General features: G+C 40.9%; 1 protein-coding gene across 2 annotated transcripts; it reads left to right on the top strand.

Annotated features, from left to right (window-relative positions):
* Positions 1 to 545: 545 nt before the first annotated feature.
* Positions 546 to 17,369, top strand: plppr1 (phospholipid phosphatase related 1). Of its 2 annotated transcripts, none has more exons than XM_037265944.1 (8): positions 546 to 775; positions 4,961 to 5,067; positions 8,723 to 8,911; positions 12,094 to 12,226; positions 13,586 to 13,836; positions 14,378 to 14,554; positions 15,808 to 15,939; positions 17,124 to 17,369. In XM_037265944.1, exons 2-8 carry the CDS (start codon positions 5,008 to 5,010, stop codon positions 17,166 to 17,168), a joined length of 987 nt encoding a protein of 328 aa, XP_037121839.1. In that variant the 5' UTR covers positions 546 to 775; positions 4,961 to 5,007; the 3' UTR covers positions 17,169 to 17,369. The 2 variants fall into 2 exon arrangements, with proteins under 2 accessions (XP_037121839.1, XP_037121840.1); XM_037265945.1 differs by having other exon boundaries at positions 549 to 775; positions 16,229 to 17,369.
* The last annotated feature ends 546 nt before the right edge of the window (positions 17,370 to 17,915 follow it).

Raw genomic sequence — 17,915 nt, forward strand, 5'->3', positions numbered from 1 at the left:
GAAATATTCCTCATCTTCATAAATAAATAAATAAATTTAAAAAAAAAAAAAAATATATATATATATATATATATATAAAATAATGGACGTGTCTATCCCACCCAGTTCTGACAGTCACGAAATATTTCTCATCTTAATAAATAAATAAATAAATAAATAAATAAATAATATATATAAAATAAATCTCTTAAATTTCAATGGGGCTTGGATTCAATGTAGGGGTGTTTGAAAGCCCCCCCCTGCCCCATTCAAAAATGGGCTAGAAACGCCCCTGGTCACAGATATTCCACCTATCAAACTTGTGTTAGTTTTGCTCTGCAATTAAACTTAATCTTCATGCATTTAATAAATCAATTTAATCTTGTCATTCTGGGGTAAATCACGACGTCAACGCCTCATTGACTATGCGAACCCACATGGATAAGGACAAACCCCAATGGAATAAAAACAAGGATTCTTGTTGGGGTTGTAAAGGGCAGCCAGACTGGGAATAGGCGGACGAGACAGCCCACTTGCACGGAACACAAGGTCCCTCCAGCGAGTTAAACACGCTCCACTAGAGCCCACTGCACGTCTTGTCCCCGCCCTCCGACAAAGCACAGCATCCGTCCTCATCCACGCCGCGTGATGCCCCTCACATCCACGCAGAGCAGCTCGTGGAATCGTAGTAGTTGGAGTAGCAGCAGCAGCAGCAGCAATATAGGAGTGTTCTTCACACCTTCACCTTCGTTCATGGATTCGCCTTTTTTCTGGAATATCGCTCCATCCCATCTCGGTAAGGCGCGCGCGCGTGCGTGCGTGCTGTCGTGGGTGCTGCTGTGGGGGAGAAATACGCGCACGCACACACAAACACAGAAGCGTTGGTGTGGCGCTATTGTCTGGTAACCGAGGCAAGTTGTGGCATGAAACGCGAGGAGGGTCTCGTTTGGTTGCGATGAAAACGATTCAATGCGTAAAAACCGCTTTCGGCATTCGCGTGGAAGATTTTTTCAAAATGATTGCTTGTGTTGGTATTTAAGAAGACACCTGTCTCTCCATCAGCAACAGTGGATGCGTGCCCTAAAAAACACGCCCTGTAAACATTTATAGTGTTTAGACTGACGTGCGCCTTATATGCGTGAAAACCTCATGTACGTTTGTCGCCTTTTTTTTTTTTTACACAACAAATGCAGATTAAGAAATAGAATGTGATTCTTTTCCCCGCCCCCCAAGACTATAGAGGCTACCCCCCTTCTCTCCCCTTTCCACAAACACAGCCCCCCTTTGTGGACTCAAGGCGCAGTTGATGCCTCTCGGATCACTCAATGGCTGAAATCTCACGCTTGTTAAGATGAATCCATGAGACGTAACCTTGGAATTCATTCAGGGCATCACCCTCGTTTGCAGTTTCACAGCTTCAAGTGTTTGGGTGGTTCTTTATTCAAGAGCTGATTAGAATGTGGAGGAACGGCATCCTCTTGATTGGATTTTCACATTTGTGACGCACATGTGTTTTCCCACGATGATGCCAATTTATGCATTGTATTGCCTCAGGATTTTGTCTTTAGGAGATGATAAAAGTTGCTAATTATAATGATGTAGCCTATTAGCAGCACCCTGAAAAGCAAAAGTAAATAATTGCACTGAATAAGATGTTTTGGAGGAAAGAAAATAAAATAAAAATACGGTGACATTTCCCCACACTTAAAAATGAATTTCTTATTAATTTGAAAAATATTGCAGAATTATTGTAGCAATAGCGATTTTAGGCTACAACATTGGGTTTCTTAAAACAGCAGACGTTGTAGTGAGACTGCAAGAAGGAGTGACTTTTGACCTCACAGAGGCTGGTTATTGATCACACACACATTTTATTACACACACACACATAAGCGCACAAAAATGATTTAGTGATAGCGGGTATTTGATTACCTCTCCGGGTGCGCTTAGGGGTGGGCAGAGCGATTTGGGCAGTGGAGTTTTGATGATTGGGTCGTAGATCTGTCAGTGATCCCTCAAGGGATTGATGGACCGTAAAGGTGAGGTACAAATCCCCCCCACCTCGGTTATTTTACGAGAGGAAGGAAGAACACATTAGGATTTTTTTGTCCTGTTTGAGAAGACAGCAAAAAGTTTTTATCTCTTGCGGTGGTTGTGTTGAGAGTTTGATTGATCTTCCTGATATCAGTTCCAGGGCAGATTGTGGAAAAATCCGTTTCCACTGAAGAAGGACATAAATAACTGGAGTTAAGGAGTGCTTGAGGAAATGCACCCCGCCCGGCTCGCACATTTTTATTTTATTCAGATATTATGCAGAGTTACCTGCAGCTGTTTATCAGTAATCATTTTGGCTATGCAGGACAATCCTCTTCGGATTTTTTTGACTGCACATGCCACAAAGTTTGAGTTTCTCTCCTTTCTGGAGTTGGACTAATTAAAACGAAAACACGGTTGGCTCTTTTGCATTTTTCAGAAGTGGTTGAATCTTGATTTGCACAGACATGCGGAAATCACGAAAAATGTCTGCTTGGGGAGTCAGCGCTTTACAAAAACACAAACTTTTTTTTTTTTTTGGGCTTATGGCGTGAGAAAAGGCAGAACACTCAAACATGAATCAAGCTCAGAGAAGCACAGGGGAGGAATGAAAGATTCTATTTATAGCGGCAAAGATGCTCCATTGGCAAGAGAGGCAGCCATGGGACAGTTCTATCTGCGTAAGAGTGTGTGAAGTGCAAATGAGGAGTGCAAAAGGGCTTGTGGACATTTCTTTCATGTGGAATTATTTCATGTTCAATGTATAGTCTGCAGAAGAAAATATCTCTGTCTCACAAGCTAGCTTTATTTTTAGCGCTGGTTAGATTAGCCAGTGGTGGTTTTACACAGGCGCTATTTTCAATTTGGGGTTGTACACAACAGTCAACAAGTAGGCAGAGATGCATGGACAGCTAAAAATAAATAAATAAATAAATAACTATATCTCCATTTGATTAATGTTATTTATTTATTTATTTTAATATATTATTATTTTTTTTAGATTTCAGTTCTATATTTCACAGTGACTTCTTGCCAAATCTCGCTCATGGAGAGGTACGGTGCCGTTTGGACAAAATCATCGCAGCTTGGCTGAGCCAAGAGGACGAAGCTGATGAAACGTGACAGGGTCTGGAGCCTGTGAGTTTGATGAGCTCACCTTTGGCGGCGACTGTCTGAGCACCTTTCAGCCCCAGCAATTTCAAGAAAAAGGGCTCTCACTTCGAATCCCGGTGATGTCCCGAAGCTTCGTCGAGGCGTAGAAGAAATATATCAATGTGGTGAAGAGCCACGTTCATACTTAGAAACAACTTGGTCTTGCTTTTCCAACTGTGAATTCATTTTGACATAAAAAAGTAATATTTTAATAAATATTTTATTTAATATTTTTATATTATGTTATGTAATGTTATGTTATGTTATGTTATGTTATGTTATGTTATGTTATTTTATTTTATTTTATTTTATTTTATTTTATTTTATGTTATATTATATTATATTATATTATATTATATTATATTATATTATAGAATTTAGGTAGATTCAAATTAGGTTGTGCAAAATTTTCCCAAAGCAGAAGAGGCACTCCTACTCCTACCTTGCCGTAATCCAAACGGACAGTGAGCCACCAGAGGCCGATTACGCCGTTGAAGTGCGCCGAGACGGATCCAATGAATGTTTTCCAAGAATTTGCAGAGTGCAGTTCAATTTACACGAGACGAATGCTTAATGTTTTAGCCAACCGGCTCGAAAGAAATGACACCTGGTTCACATATCATACGGCGATGTCTCAAATGTGTGATGTTTTGTCACTGCCAGTGTTTGGTAGACTGACATCAGCAGATGTTTGTGTCCTCGATGTTTCATTTGGCTGAATGAGACATCGGGACAGATGCAAGAGTGACGGTCAGATTGCTGCCGCCATCCAGTGTCAGCGCGAGATTGCTGATTTTAGTTTTGCAATGAGAAAGGACAAGCGCTTAGGGACTGATTAAGGCTCATCATCATCACCGCTGTGTCTTGCCTGCATCTAATGACTCAATTTAGGAGGGGGGAGGGGGGTTGCATTAGTGTGTTGTATATTGTTTGTGACTAAATAGTGTTCAACAACACAGAGGAAGGCTTGTGTATATTTTTTGATCATTTATTCGTGGCAAAAAGATTTAAGTTGTGTTTTAAGGAGAAAATGGTCGTCAAGAAAATTCAAGCATAAGCAGAAAGAGCAACACTTTCCTTTCTAAGTAGGTTAGCAACAAACCTCGTACTCTTAAAAAGAAGCTCGAAAAATATCTCTGACAGGCATTACATAATTCCTTTGGCTGCGGGAATGCAAATGAAACAATGCCGGGATGACACTTTTGAGTATTTTTTCTTTTCTGCTTAGGCTACTTATGTGTGCTAATGTTTTCATGCGTTGTTTGTAAATACGGAGAGAGAAAAAAACAGTTCAGCTCGGTTTCTATTGTCATTTTTCAGGTTCCATATTTCAACAAACGAAGTAATTTCCAAAATATGTCTGTTTGCTACAGATAAAGTCACCCCCCCTTAGTGGAGTTTATTCCCTTTTTTTTTAGGATGGGGGTCCTCATCCTATCATGAGAAGTGACCCACGTTGATGACCCCGTGGGTCAACTCAGGCACGGTTGCGAGACGACATCTCGCAGCTGTTGAGAATCCCCCAGAAGGAAATGAGTTGAGTTGAAAGGACATTTGAGCTGCTCTGTTTGTTCTTTTGTGCCAATGGGGCCAAGGAGAAGCGGCTCAAATGTTAGCGCGCAGATGTTTGGGTAGAATGTTCCAAGGTCACCACCGTTCGTATCTGTTTACATTTCATAGACACAATAATGTGCAAATCAATCAAATCAGATTTTCGACTCCTAATAAAATAAACTTACTGGTGAATATCTGACTGGGTTATAAGATTAGCATTGACATGTGATGTCTTTTTCAGAGTGAGGTGAATCCTGAGAGGAGAGGTCTCCAGGAGGGGGAGACAAGATGGCGTCCAACCACATCCTACGTAGCTACTCCATCATTCCATGTTTCATCTTTGTGGAGGTGAGAAGTTGCCCCAAGTGCCGACGATGAAAATCTAGGAAGGAATTTTGCGTGAGATATTTTAACCATTAGCAAAATGACCTTGTCTGGTAGATTTTAAAAGTCTAAGTGGAGCGTGAAGTGTCGGGAAGCAAAACGCGTGTGCCATCTTCCATATTTAATTACCTTGTAGCCGACGGTCTTAAATCAGCACCAAATAGTACTTACATTCACATTTCCCGGAGAGGAATCCTCCAGAATTTAGTGTGGCATTACTATTCCAACCTGGTGCTTTCACCTCCACTGACTTGTCACTTTCGGACGGTCCTCCCTACGCATCTCGTGTGTATTTTAATTTCTCTTCTGCGCCTCAGAGCTTCACCTTGCATTCAGGGCAGCCTCATCCCTTTGCGCTTGTTATGTAAGAATCACATGACAGATCTGCATCTCTTTTCAACTTCCCCTTACAGCAACCAAAGGATCTAAATAAAATAGATAATGTATAAAATGTACACAAAAAAATTCTGTAGCTCTGTTAAAGATGAATCTTTGACGTCTGTAGCCGTCAATGGCAGTGAATGACTTAATTTTTGTGGCCAGGTCATAAAATGTACTATATTCATTTTTTATAGGTAATTTTGACTCGAAGTTGTTTTAATTGGATTAAACTCATTAAAAAAATGACTTATGATCGTTCTGGAGTTGTAGTGCTAAAAGACTACGTCTATAGTCGTCAATGGCAGTGAATGAGTTCATTTTTGCGGCCGGGTCACATTGACCCGTCAACATTTTTTTTGTGTATCAAAGAAACAAATTGGGGAGTTTTAATTTTATAACATAAAATGTACTATATTCATTCTTTATAGGTAATTTTGACTCCATGTTTTAATTGGATTAAACTCGTTAAAAGAATGATTTATGATCGTTCTGGAGTTGTAGTGCTAAAAGACGAGAGTGGCGCTGTCGTTTCAATCCAATTGCAGCCAGATTGAGTCAAACTGTGTGTAACATTGTTCGGCAGCTTGCGTTGACATTAAAAAGTGAGCACAGACGCAATTGAAGCACCGTTGCCTCTATAAAATGTTGCGTTGTCGGTTTCACAGCTTGACTTCATCGTACAACAATTTGCTCAGATTGTAGCTTTCAAGTGTCTTGGCTTGAAGTCGGCGTGCGCCGTTCATTTGGACATTGCTAATCACCACGCAATTAACTCAATGAGGGTATTTGATTGCAAGAGGGTCAATAAGTGACTGTTAATTGTGTTGATGACAACATCCGCCAATTAACATAGTGGTGGTGGGAAGGCCTGCCAAAAGCTCCAAATTATTCACTGTTGACACGGAAATAAATACAAATATTCACATCAGACGGACAGGCGCTTAAAAAAATGGCCACTGGTTGAGTGCTTGTAAAACACACATACCAACAAGACCTTTAAATCAAAAGTCTTGGGTAATATATATTGCTCGGTGCAGTTAAAAAACAAAGAGCCCCTGCGCCGTTGTGGGTGTGAACACAGCTGACTTAATTGGCCAACACTCGAAATGAAACCTCCACTGGAAGATTATACTCGGTGTATGTGACACAAATAGATAGAGACTGTTTTTTTTTCATGTCACATGATCAAGACATGAAACCAGAGTGGAGCAGCTGGCTTGTAAAATTTTGCCCCAGAGGCAGTGTTGACAGTTTATGGCCGTTTGTCACAACCTTCCTTTCATGAACCTCAAGCGCATATTTGTTTCGCCAGTACCTTTTTGCTGAAAAATAATACAAGACAAAAGAGGCATAGAAATTCTAATGAGAAATGAGAATCACAAGAGAGGTGGGACGAAAGTAAGCAGGATGAGTAAGGTGTAACGAAGTGAGCTGGAAGGAAGAGGGAGTAAATTAATTAAAGGAACAGTTGTTCTGAGAAAAAGTGAAGCAGATGGAAGCTGAACCTCCCTTTGGGTGCGCTTATGTAACAATACAATTTGGATTTCCTGGGAAAGGGACAAAATAGTCATAGCTATGGTGATATCGATATCATTAATTATCAATCACAGATATATTGACTAAAAAGGAACTGATTTCTTTTTTGCATGCATGTGGCATTCCCCTCGGTAAGCTCTGAAAATGCATTACAGCCGATAAATTATTCAAATCAACCAACGCCTACTTTGTATTTGTGTTCAGCATTCATGTTTGGAAAGTGACTAAGTTCATTTCTACTACTTGCTGTTGGTTCTAAATCAGGTCATGCATTTAGTCTGCTGATTGCATTTGACAATCCCGGAAGCAGCAGGCACACCTTGGTGTGTCTTCTTGCGTGTTGTCCTCTTGCTTGCGTGGCTTTCCACAGCTGCTTCTTCCCTTCCCTCAAGACAGGAGCTTAATTGAGGATTCGAACACTTTACACAACTTGAACACAAAAGGTGACGCAGCACATGTAGATGGGTAATATACATGCAACAGTACTCAAAGGGCATGCTTTCTTTATCCAGTATGAATGACTGATATTACTATGTAGCGTGTAACTATTATATTATACTGCCCCCTGGTGGCCGAATATAAAAGTGAGGTTCCAAAGACATAAAAAAAATCTTGAAAATGTTTTATATTGAGGGAAAAAAATATAATATGCCCATTTCAATCCTGCTCACGACCACAAACGACTTAACGCCAGTGTAGTCCGTCAAGTTTGCCCTTCAAGGTAGGCCGGCTTACTGCATTAACTTTGTAGCTTGGTTTTACGAGCGCCAGTGCCATCAGTCTGCCCTTCTCACAGTTGAGGTGGCATGACGCTGGCTGGAAGCGGAGAAGCACATATAATGGAGCCAACAAATTTCACAGAGAGGGACCCTTGTCTCGATGGGATATAAATTTGGAACATACACAGACCCGCTATAATATTAAACAGATACTTGGGAACAAAACCAGGAACTCAATTTGACTCAAGTGCAGACTGAGGTTTTGTGTATAATAATTTCATATTTTACATGAGTAGGACTCTCACATAATTTCCCAATAGCACTAAATATTTAATAGCTCTGTAGCGCTGGCTAAAATAAAGGCCTCTATTAAAACATAACTCCATACTTCAGAGGTAATTTAGCGACACCAAGTGTTCGAGATCGGTATTACAGGTATTTAGCTTCTAAACTAAAATAAAAATGCAGTTTATAAAACCACAAATGACTGATGTTTCTACATGTATTTATATTTTTGCGACCTTTTCTTTTGCCCAGATCCTTCAAACACAACTTCATCACACTCCTTTGGCGAAAAAACGCAACAGATTAGTGAATGAAGAATACAAATGTGGAAAAATATTCACAGAGCCACTTAAAAAGGTTTTGATACGCTTTCCGTTTTGCATTGTAGCCTGGCTTCGTCATCGCGGGCTAAATATACCATACTTTATAAAAAGGAGCAAACATGCCTTCAGCTAAATTCTGGAAAGAGTGGGGTAAAAGAGCGGAGACAAAAGCTTCACGTTGGAGGGATGAAAAGGACGAGGGGGTGCAGTAGGAGGAGAGCGAAAGAGAGAGAGAGAGACAGAGACTCTTTCTGTGCATGTTTTGTGTGAAAAGCTGCCAGACAAGCGCAGCCGAGGAGCCGAAAGCCTCGAATTCACTTTGAACTTTTTTCACTATGAACAATTCTTAAGTCCTGCAACATGTTCTTCTTCCAGCTGGTCATCATGTCAGGTACGGTGTTGCTGGCCTACTATATGGAGTGCACGGATCTTTTCAGCGTGCACGTGCAGGGCTTCTTCTGTAACGACGCCGAGCTGATGAAGCCGTACCCCGGGACGGAGGAGGCCAGCTTTGTACCCCCCCTCATCTTGTACTGTGTGGTAGCCGCAGCTCCAACCGCTATTGTGAGTAAAACTGCTTCAGTGAAGGAAAGCGCTGATTTAGTTTACCGCATGCATTTATCCATCCAATTTATATAGCACTTGTTCCTTTATTTTAATTTTAAAAAGCGATAGTGGATGAAACTGTGCTCTCTGCTGTCAGTTGAGGGCAAATAATGCAAATAATGAAAGCATTGAAATTCTGGACGAAAGGTGCCCGGATCAGTATTTATTCTTGCCACAAAAAGCCAAAATGCCAAAGCAATATTTTCATGCAGCGTTAATTCTTTCACGCTGGTAGAAATAAGATTTACTGAGATTACAAATTAACATCTTATAACTAATGTAGATCCATGGATGACATCAGAAAGCCTTGCTGACCATTGTAAATAAAGTCCAACTTTTCTCAAGCAGCTTGTAATGATATTTTACCTATTTGTCCCATTCAAATGCCTTGAAAAAAAAGTGACATGGCTCTGCCGATAGGTGTCAGTGTTGCTCCTTGCTGTCACTTTTGTTGATTCCAATTAGACTATTAGCTTATTCATCATAATGTCGTATTGGGTTAAACACAAGTTAAGATAGGCCTGATCAACTAATGACTCTGTCATATCCAAAAAACAAAATCTAAAAATGATATGGTAATTTATTGGCATCTGTTTTTAAACATGTATCAAATTCAGCTGCATGCAATTTGTCATCAGGCCTTCCACTCTAATAGGATGCCAACAATCGGCTCTCTAGTCATGTTATATTTAGCATCTCTATCTGATGCATTTGGATTAGTTTTTCCCTCTTCCCTCTAATTTCATTTTTCCTTTGAATATTTCCATAAACGTATTCCTAACCGTATAAATCCTTTTAGCTGCTTGTCCCTGGTCATGCTTCATCTCAGTGACGTGCTGCGTCAGCTTCGGTTTAACACTCCTCATCACTTCCCGTTTTACCTTGTACACACGTGTATTTTTTTTCACCTTTTTTTTAATTGTGCCCTCCGAGAGTGCTTTGTCAGGTGTTACAGTTGACTCCGCAAATTGTTCCTAAGTCTTCTCATGTGTAAAAAAGTGCACGAGCAGCCAATCAAAATTAATGATGTTAAGGCTGGGAAGTTGGCCAATTAACATGTAACCTGTTTCTTTTCTGAAGGAAGAACCCCCACCATGTATTTAAATATTTATATATCAATTTATATAATTTAAATTTGATTTATTTCAGAAAAAAGTAATTCCAGTACTCATTCGCACCACTAGAGGGCAGTATTTCTCATTTCTTTTCCCTGGACAAGGGCAGTTGTCCTTGTGCTGCTTTCCAAAATTTCAACGACTGACTGGCCTGGCATACACAATTCCAGGATTTTCACTAAATTGAGATATATTTGAAGCACTTTGTGAATTGTAAATCGCAACGAGTGGCCCGACATTAACCCCGAATTAGATTCAGAGCTATTCTGTTGAAGTACCTGATCAATTACTGCTCTTGCTAACTAGCCATAAATCAATTTCAATTGGAGTAGTTTGAATAATGTATGAATGTATGTTAAAAATTGGTATTGGAAGAGAGATTAGAACTTTTAAAAGCCCATGAGGTTGAAAAAGTGGTTAGTGTCGCTGTGTTTGTTTTCATTTAAAAGCAGACCGATTACAATTAGCGGCACAGTGCGATAGCCATTGGCAATTGAATATTGAAATTCATATTGTTCAAAGTTGGGGAAAGTGGGTTTCAAAGACAACAAGATGAAATTCTAAAGAAATCACTCTGCAAAATGAGAGAGCGAGAAAAAATGTGCCTTACTGCATAACTGATTTATGTCTTGAGTTATTTGTTTCCTCCTTGAAGGGAGGCATATTTGTTTCACTGTTTGGGCATTAGCTTGCTCGAAGAGAAGATTATGCAAAAACGCTGCGGTGCAAGAAAACAAATAGAGCTCGGAATTGATCGGTGGCATCGGCGGATACCGAAATCATTTTATGCCTTGATCATTTTGAATTGAATTCCACTTTTGTTTTTTTGGACGCTAGCCCTGCAAAGGCTAAGTTAAGGATGGATGATATTTGCGTGGTACAGTTCAGCTGATTTGTTTGGTGGTCACAAAAAATTTGCTATTTGGCAGCATCTTATGATGGAATAGAAAGGCAACATTCATCAGTTGTGGTTTTTCCTCCGTGCCATACTTAGCTTGTGACTAAGGTGACAGACACGCAAAGACTCAGCCTGAATATGGTGGGCAGTTGCGATCCGTCATTTGAATTTCACAGGTGATGCGTTTTATGGACTCGCAAGGATATTGCGACCCTGCGCTTCCCTTAATTACTCTGCCAATGTTATTAAGATACATGAAGCTGCTGCTGCTTCCATTCTGTGTCAGGGAAGAATGCGAATGAGTCACTTGGTTTAATTCTGTGTGCCATGCAAAATTTGTTCAGACCCACATTTCTGTTTTTAGGATAAACACCTATTAGGGGTATTCAGGAGATGTAAAGCGATTACAGTCTATGTTTATGCCATGATGCATTTTATGGCTGCATAATGGTTGCCAGGCGTGAGGGCACTTAGATTTAGTCTTCTTCATAATGATGACTATAGATGGGATATAAATCTCCCCAAAGTCTTCCACGTATCAGTGTAAAACACTCTGTTGGTCTTAAAATTTAATTTCTTTAATTAGGTTACAAATGAAGATGTTTTTCCAGCTGTTTTCAGTGTTCCAATTGGAGAATTAGGTGTAATTGCAGATCCATGACAGTAGATGGCGTAGCACATTCATTGTCAGAGTTTAAAAAGGAATTATTCACAGATTTATGGTCATTTTGGGGGGGGATAAAATGGAAAGAAAAAAAAAGAACCAAAAAAATACCCTTGGTCAGAGTACAGTAGTATTTCTGTTTAAAACCGCAAACAAACATGGGGCAAAATTCCTTGGAGTTTGCTGCGTTCAAGAAAAACATTCACGAAGGACATTGTGAGGGTCAGAGCAGAGTCTGTTATGAACACAAACACACAGCAGCTTGCCTCACTGTAGGAATTTCATTTAGTGTGTCCAGCAGCAGTTTTTCCATCAGAGGTAATGAAATGTCACCGCTGTAATAGAGCCGAGCAAAGACCGCATTGAGAAACACTGCTTGTGTACACAAGAGCCACCCACGGGCTCAATGTTATCTCCCGTTATTATTACAACAGGTCTCTTTTTTCCTTTTGTGTGTCTGTAGATTTTCGTCGGCGAGCTGTCCATGTACGCCATGAAATCGACAAGGGAATCTCTCCTGTCTCAGGAGAAAACCATCGTAACTGGCGACTGTTGTTACCTCAATCCTCTTATTCGCCGCGTCATACGCTTCATCGGTAAATACGTCATATTTTTTCCAAAATTAACATTAGCTAAGCAATATTTCAAGAAGCGCGGTGATCAAGCAAGTCAAATTTCCACGACCTTTGCGTGCATGATGAGATGAGGCATTTGTCCAAGACGGCACAAAGCCAGTCGATGCAGTGATGGATTCGATACCAGCCGCAAACTAAATAAAATCTTTAATGGCCGCCTTTTACAAGCCTTCTTTGGAAAATGTTCATTGGAGTTCACTTTGCTTCTCGCAATTAAATTGCAGCACATATTTTAGCTGCGTCTTTTTCTTGACCTAAATAAGTGTTTGAGTATTTTTTTATACTTAAATTAGAAAAGTGACATTTTCCCCTGTTTGGACAAAGCACTACAACAGCTGCCCCCTGTTGCAGATGAGAATACAAAGCACAGTCATTTCATGCCTATGCAAGCCAGATAGCTAATCAGCAGCCATATTTCACAGTGAAATCAATGCAGACGCTGCTAAGATTGATTGGGCTGCAAATGTCCATGCAAATATGCACATTAAGCAAATATTTGTAGCTTTGTTGCCATGCAACTCAAACTTTTGTTTGCCTGAGTTTGGAGGAGATAAAAATGGATTTTGCAAACAAAGTACAGGGACAATGAAAAACACAAACTCAGCCAAGTTCAGCAAATGGAAGTGACACTGAAACAGTGACCTAAATACAAGCCAGGTGATGAGTTAACAAGTTACACTTGGACAAGGCACGAGTGACTGGGCGGAGCTTATTGCGCTTGATACAAAACAACAGGTAGATAAGAACAGGTGGAAACAAAAACAAACTAATGTGCAAGTCAAGCCATGAGGGAAAAACACACACAAAGAAACCAAAATTGACAAAACAAAATCAAATTATGAAAAAAAAAGTCAACAAAACATGGCAGATCAATTTTAATTACCTAGAAAAGAAACAACACAGCAACAAGACGGATGTGACAAATTTCCCAAAGTGCAAACGTGCGTGCAACAAAAACAATACGAAATGAACCAACTCCAACCAAAATATATAATTTAACAACCCATCCTCTTCTTGCTAATGCGTCCTCTAATAACAACAACAAATAAAAATGGCTGTCATCAATCGGCTTCCCGTTACATCCTGGTACCGCGTCTACATTTATTCGAGTGTATATCATTCGAGTTATTACTTTAATTAAGTAAAGGTGTTGAAATAGTTTTCCGCAGTGTAAATCATGATTTTGGCTCGGGCGCAGAAACCACAGCCCAAATTTCACACTAAACTCATATTTGCTATTACGTAATACCGCGTGGTGTTTTTTTTTGCAGGCTTGTATCATCCCAAATTTTCACATTGTTATTCTTTATGCATCCATAGGTGTGTTTGCATTCGGACTCTTTGCCACAGACATCTTCGTCAATGCCGGCCAGGTGGTCACGGGTGGCCTCTCGCCGTACTTTCTGACAGTGTGCAAACCGAACTACACCGGCACCGAGTGCCGTTTGAACCACCAGTTTATCAATAATGGCAACGTCTGTAGCGGCAATCCCATCATTATCGGGAACGCCCGGCGATCTTTTCCGTCCAAAGACGCCTCGCTGAGTGTTTACTCTGCTGTTTACCTGACGGTGAGTTTTGATGATGTCATTGTGTCCATTTTAAATACCGCCAGTTCAAAGTGAATGATAGATTCAAAGTATTAGGAACAACTCATTTCACACCCAACCACAATTTTTGTCACAGGAGCACAGGCAGGGATTTTGGGAGAAAACATCTATTTGTATTCCCGCTTACCAAAATTCTTTTCAGCTGCAGGAAAGTGAAAGGGGAATAGAAGTGTGTGTTTTGATAAACAGAAAATAATAATCCACAGACGTGTTTGTTGTTGTGGGCGCAGCAATAGGTCCTTGAAAGGCTGTTGAAAAAGTGTCTGGCTTCAAAACATGACCTTGGTCACATCTGGTAATGTGAATTAGGTTGTGGATTTGTGGGAATAACAAACCATACACACAGTAAAGCCAGCAAACTCGTTGCCTTAGTCAACATTTTGATAAACTCAACAGAAACAGATTTTGCTAGCTACACACATGGTACGAAACTCTAGTGGCCTCGGTACGGTTCCATGCAAACTCTGCCGAGGTTAGCAACAACTCCATCTTCCTTTTCCAGATGTACATCACCAGTACCATCAAAACCAAGTCTAGCCGCTTGGCCAAGCCTGTCCTCTGTCTCGGGACTCTCTGTTCAGCCTTCCTCACCGGACTCAACCGGGTTTCAGAGTACCGGAACCATTGTTCGGACGTGGTGGCTGGATTCATACTGGGATCAGCCGTTGCACTTTTTCTGGTGAGGACAAAAAAAATTCTGATCCTGACTTATGTATTTTTCTTTCAAGGTCACAATTGTTTTAAGTCGAGGTGGTCTACCAAAGAGACCCGTAGGGAACCCCGTCCGAATCGAAAACGATTTATTCCACAGTCTCAGAGGTTTCTTAGGTGTAATTGCTGTCAGGTGAAGAGAAGAGAGAAGATATAGCGGGAAGACTGACGACACGTTAGCGAAACGGGAGTCCTACTGGCACCGAGCGTGCTTTTAATCAGGGGATTGGATTGTTCCCTCTGCCAAGGTTTTATCCCACATCCGTCTGTTTGTTCGTCCGTCTGTCAGCTGCAAAAACTATCAGGCTGATTTGCCTCGGCCGCTGTCAATACGAGTCGACGCCGCACTTGGAGTTCGTCGCAAAGGATTTTTAGCAATTTATTACGTTCCTTGTCCAATTTTTGGTATTTAGTTCAGACTTGGTGGCGATGTCCAATGTTTAAATTGGATTGTCCGTGTTGCTAACAAATAAGAAATCCAGCTCAGTCTGGATGACAGGAAAAACAAATTGCTACTAAGATTGTCTCGCATTTTATTCGGGAGCTTTAAAACAAAACACTGTCTGGATAGTTTACTTCAAATGAGCTTTTTTGCGCAGGATCAGATACAATCTGTCAGTGAGCATCAGGATTAAGATTAAACACAGTGTTTGGAATCACACCGCCAAACCCGCTTGGGTTTATAAAATATTGGTTTTCTTGTTCAGATCTAATCAAAGAGACATTTTCGTATCTTATCCGAGGAGCAAAGGTGTTTTCTGCTTCATGTTCTGAGACCAAGTTTGGTTATGAGATTTCCACTCTACGTTTAAAAAATGTCAAATTTCCTTTCTCTCATTTTAACTTTATTCCTAGAGAGTTTCGACAACCTCAGATGTGTGAAATATTGAAATGAATTCAGCGAAATGACATTGTTGAAGACTAACTGACGACTCTGCTACAACGCACTGCACAACTGGACCAAACTTTCTCTGGGCTTATTACTTTCGATTTTACCGTAATTAAAAACATGGCTTGGGAATATGGCCAATTATTAACTACTGGCACTGTTTTAAGAACATTACAAATTAGCCAAGCTGTTTACAAAATTCCCCAATCCAACAGAGTCTCCCTAAACGCATTAAATTTTCTATAAAATCCTTCTAAATACTCTCAGGTGGACTCGTACAGTTTGTATGACTTGTTTCCCCCGTTCCATATTTATTGTCGATTGGGCGACAGGGCGTGTGCGTGGTGAACAACTTCAAAGGCGTCCACGGCGCCACGACCAAACAGAAGAGCGAAGATTACCGCGGCCTCCCCCTGATGACTTTCCCTCGCGTCGAAAGTCCCCTGGAGACCCTCAGTGCACAGGTACAACCTCGAAGTTTTTTGGAATAATTGGCAGAATTCCCTCTAGGCTTTTTTTCTCCTCTTTCTTTCTTTACAAATGACTCATCAACAAAGCATGAATGTTTGCATGCACCTTGTCCTCGTCTCCCTGAATGAAACGCTAACAGAAGGTCCTGACACTTGCCTGATGATGTTTTCCCTCTTTCCATTCACCACGACCCCTTTCCACATTTCTCCCAATTCCTTTTCTTGTCCTTAAACCCCCCCCCCTCCCCTTTTTTTACCCTCCTGCTATCACATCCATTTTCAGAACCACTCGGCATCAATGACGGAGGTCACATGACTAAGGGGGCAGCACCGGGTCACGTTTGCGTCTCCGCAGCACTTCCAGACACAATGACAAGGACGCATGTCACGTGGCTCCGATTGCTTACCAAAACCAAACATATTTGTCTCGTTCATTCCTCCCTTCCCCATCGGAGGGGGGACCAAATCCACCGTGTTTGTAATGGGCATCGGTATTACAAAGCAAACTCAAGCACAGATTGTTTTCTTCATAACAACTCATTGCAACACGGGGCATTTATGTTCCTCCCAGATGTTCTGTTTTTGATTGGACGAGGGTGTTTTGCACATTTTGTATGAGCGATCGCTGTCGAACCCAGCCTGACGGTGTTCCACACCCCTGTGTCGCATCACATCCCGTCAGGTGACTTCCCCCCCCGTCCCGTCCCCACCTCAGTCTGAAAATGTGCTATGAAAAAAGTAGCAATGTTGATGTTGTCATTCTGTGATGTTTGTCATTTGTACAGAAAAAAAAGAAAGAGATAGAATTCTTCTTTCCATGACGCCTGAATATGAATTGACCGTGTCGGGTCGAAATTTTGTAAAGATTTTGGTTAATCGATCCTTTTGGACCTGTCTGCCTGCTGTAAACGTCGACGTGTTTCGATATCGGTCAGACACATCAACCACGTGTGAGACGCTACACGGTGTATCCAGATTCATTGTTTTGCTGTTCGGAATTTCTTCTCAGAGAGGTTCTACATGGCGAGCCTGTGCCAGACCGCTCCAAAATGAAATTTTAGTCTGTACACTGTAGAAATGTGTTTTGGAGGGTTTCTCCAAGGTCTGGCTAGCTAACGACCTTGGCTAGCTAACAACGTGAACCAGGCTAACGACCTTCTTCACCTTTCCTCCTTGAGGTATCCCTCCCCCACCCACCAGTGGATTGTGATGCAATGTTGTGACTCCATTTCCTATTGGAAGAAAACGCCCAGCATGAAGAGAGAAGTCAAGATGTTTTATAAATATTCATGATTTGAATGATAACATTGTGATGATACTTGCCATTTTATCATATGTTGGAAAAGAAATGTTTTCAGTTCAAATGCTGCATAATATTTTATTTTCTCGGTTTGTTCTCAAATTAAATAGTCGGTAGCAACGAAGAGGTCTCCTGAGTGTATTTTTCCCCTGACTTATACTCCATGGTTTACATTATTTAGATCATAGGTGTCAAACTCAAGGCCCGGGGGCCAGAAATGGACCGCCACATCATTTTATGCGTCCCGCAAAGACAAATTGTGCATCGACGAAGTTAATTTCGACAAGTTTTTCTGTTTTAAATTCTACTGTCAGTAAAATTTTAAATGGTCCTTAACTTAATAGCGGCGATTTTTCTAAAGTTCTAGGCGTCACAGTCTTGGTTGAAGTAAACGGGAAAGAGAGATAATATTGGCAGGAGCAACGTGTCGTCGCGTGGAAATGTGTTGACCAATTCCCAGCCTGAAGAGAAGCGCTAATAGACTTTGAACTTAATAGCATGCCGCACAGAAGAACAAGACGTTGAAGGAACACAATCCGGTAGAGTCCCAAAAAAATATTGACTTGTTGCTAGCAAACAAACCTTGACTTTGTTTTCCTTATTCCTTATTTTCAGTGCTTTCTTCTTCAATCGACGTTCCTCAGACAGTAGGAGCACAAGATGGGTGACC

Source organism: Syngnathus acus, chromosome 12 (assembly GCF_901709675.1).
Source record: "Syngnathus acus chromosome 12, fSynAcu1.2, whole genome shotgun sequence".
NCBI lineage: Eukaryota > Metazoa > Chordata > Actinopteri > Syngnathiformes > Syngnathidae > Syngnathus > Syngnathus acus.

Excerpts from the sequence above, each read along its gene's own strand:
- plppr1 (XM_037265944.1), top strand. The coding sequence starts at position 5,008 with ATGGCGTCCAACCACATCCTACGTAGCTACTCCATCATTCCATGTTTC. Across the intron at positions 12,227-13,585 it reads CCGCGTCATACGCTTCATCG|GTGTGTTTGCATTCGGACTC; the intron begins GTAAATACGTCA and ends ATGCATCCATAG. Across the intron at positions 14,555-15,807 it reads CAGCCGTTGCACTTTTTCTG|GGCGTGTGCGTGGTGAACAA; the intron begins GTGAGGACAAAA and ends ATTGGGCGACAG.